General features: G+C 45.2%; 1 protein-coding gene across 1 annotated transcript in view; it reads left to right on the top strand.

Annotated features, from left to right (window-relative positions):
* Positions 1–337: 337 nt before the first annotated feature.
* The window catches only part of LOC308165651 (solute carrier family 15 member 1-like), a gene marked incomplete at its 3' end in the record, with an annotated part of 28354 nt that continues 26697 nt past the window's right edge, over positions 338–1994 (top strand). Inside the window, exons 1-2 of the mRNA XM_080539801.1 lie at positions 338–454; positions 1956–1993. Coding sequence (XP_080395927.1) covers positions 448–454; positions 1956–1993 — 45 coding nt within the window. The 5' untranslated portion in view covers positions 338–447. The remainder of the gene's footprint in view (positions 455–1955; position 1994) is intronic.

Genomic DNA, 1994 nt, shown 5'->3' with positions numbered 1-1994 from the left:
CATCCGCCCCTCACGTGTTTTCTCTCCCTCCGAGACAGAAGGGAGGGAGGGAGGGAGGGAGGGAGGGAGGGAGGGAAAGAGGGAGGTGGGGGGGTGGGCGGGATGGGGCACAGTCCACCCTCGGCATTGTGGGAGGTGATGCGAGGGCTTCAGGTGTTGGAGGGTTGCAGGGTTACAAAAGCGCCGTGTGGAGACTCCAGCGGGATTATCTTCCCCTCCGCCGGGCGTAGGACGGGCGTGACTGTGTCTCTGTGCTCTGAAGGATAATAGAGGAGAGAGGACTACCTGTAGGAGCTGTCAGCATCACCAAGACTACCACAACAACCAGCACCTCCACCATCTCCACCAGCAACACCATCACCTCAACCACCACCTCAACGACCACTACCACCACCTCAACCACCTCAACCACCACCACTGCCACCTTCACCGCTGCACTCTGCAGTCATGGCAGGTGGGTCACTCTTCCACAGGGTTCCTAAACGTTTCAACAAGTCAAATTTAAGACCTTTTTAGACCTTTTTTAAGACCTCTTTGAATATGATTTTAGACCTATTCCTGACACCATGTGATAGCTTTTTGTCATCCTCGAGGTGATGAAATTAGGGATTTCACTGCCATACAGGCAAAAAAGGAAGCGAATTGGCATTTCTTTGGGTTCCAGCTTGATGAATTTCCGCGTAAACAGGTCGGACTGATTCCCCTGCAGGATCTCGTTTTTAAGACCTAGCACCTTATTTTTAGACCGAATAACTGAAATTCGGGACCTTTTTAGGCCTTGAAATTGGGTTTGCTGGATTTTAGACTTTAAGGGTTTTTAAGACCAGCGCGGGAACCCTGCTTCCAGTCACTGTCCCAGTCCCAGGATGTTGGGGTGTTCCCTGGGAGGTCCCTCAGGATGTTGGGGTGTTCCCTGGAACGTTCTGGATGATTGGGGATCCAGGGAAGACCAGGGGGGTGTTCCATCAACGTCGCTAAAGGACAATCTTGCGAGATTTACAACAACAAAAAATCCAGCGTTGTTTTGATAACTCTTAGACTTATCAAAATCCTGAATCCTGGGGTGCTTAGGTGTCGTAGCGGGTTAAGCGTTGACCATGTAACTGCAGGGTTCCCGGTTCGATTCCGGCCGGGGACATATCCTGCATGTCATCCCTCCTCTCTCTCTCTCACCCATCCTTCCTGTCTAAATCTCCACTATATCTGTCAATAAAAATGAAAAATATGAGTGGGACTGCCCCACTCAGAAAAAACAACTTAAAAAATAAATAAATAAATCCTGAATCCTGGAAAAAGCCTGGATTTTCCTTTAGCCACGTTGATGGAAACCACCCAGGCGTCTGGGGGGACATACACTGCAGAATGTCAGCTCTCAAAAACAAGAAAAATATATCTTAAGACTAGTCGAACAGTCAAACAAAAAACAAGCGTATGTTGCCTTGAGTTAAGATATTTAATTACTTAGATTTTACTTTTTGCAGTGTAGCATGTTTTGGGATGTTTTTCGGTTTTAGTTCGATGATGTTGTTGGATGTTAGGAAAAAGATTGTTTGATAGATAACTTGATGCTTCAAAGTTTCAAAGGGCGGATTATATAAATACTGTTATGATGTTGTTGTTGTTTTTTATTTATTGTTTTATGTTATCGATATATATTTGCTGTTTATTGATTTTTATGTTCACATCCAGGAGAAATCATTAAGCTAACTAATTGTCTTAGAATGAAAATGTTTAACATTACCTAATGGCAAAAAGCTGAACGTCACGTTTGATGTCTACATACTAATATGCAAATTACTTTTTAATCTCAGGCCTTTTCCTATTGGCTCACTTGGTCAGTTCAGGTGTTTCTAAACCAATCACGTGACTGCGATGGTTTGTGATTGTCTTTGTGGAATGTCTGGCTAACGATGGACGACCTCTGACCTTCTGACCTCTGACCTTGTCTCCCGCAGATAATGAGAGAAACGACTTGAAGAAGACCAAAAAGCGGG

This window comes from Nansenia antarctica, assembly GCF_963989245.1.
Source record: "Nansenia antarctica genome assembly, chromosome: 9".
Lineage (NCBI taxonomy): Eukaryota > Metazoa > Chordata > Actinopteri > Argentiniformes > Microstomatidae > Nansenia > Nansenia antarctica.
This window is presented reverse-complemented; position numbering and strand designations above follow the sequence as displayed.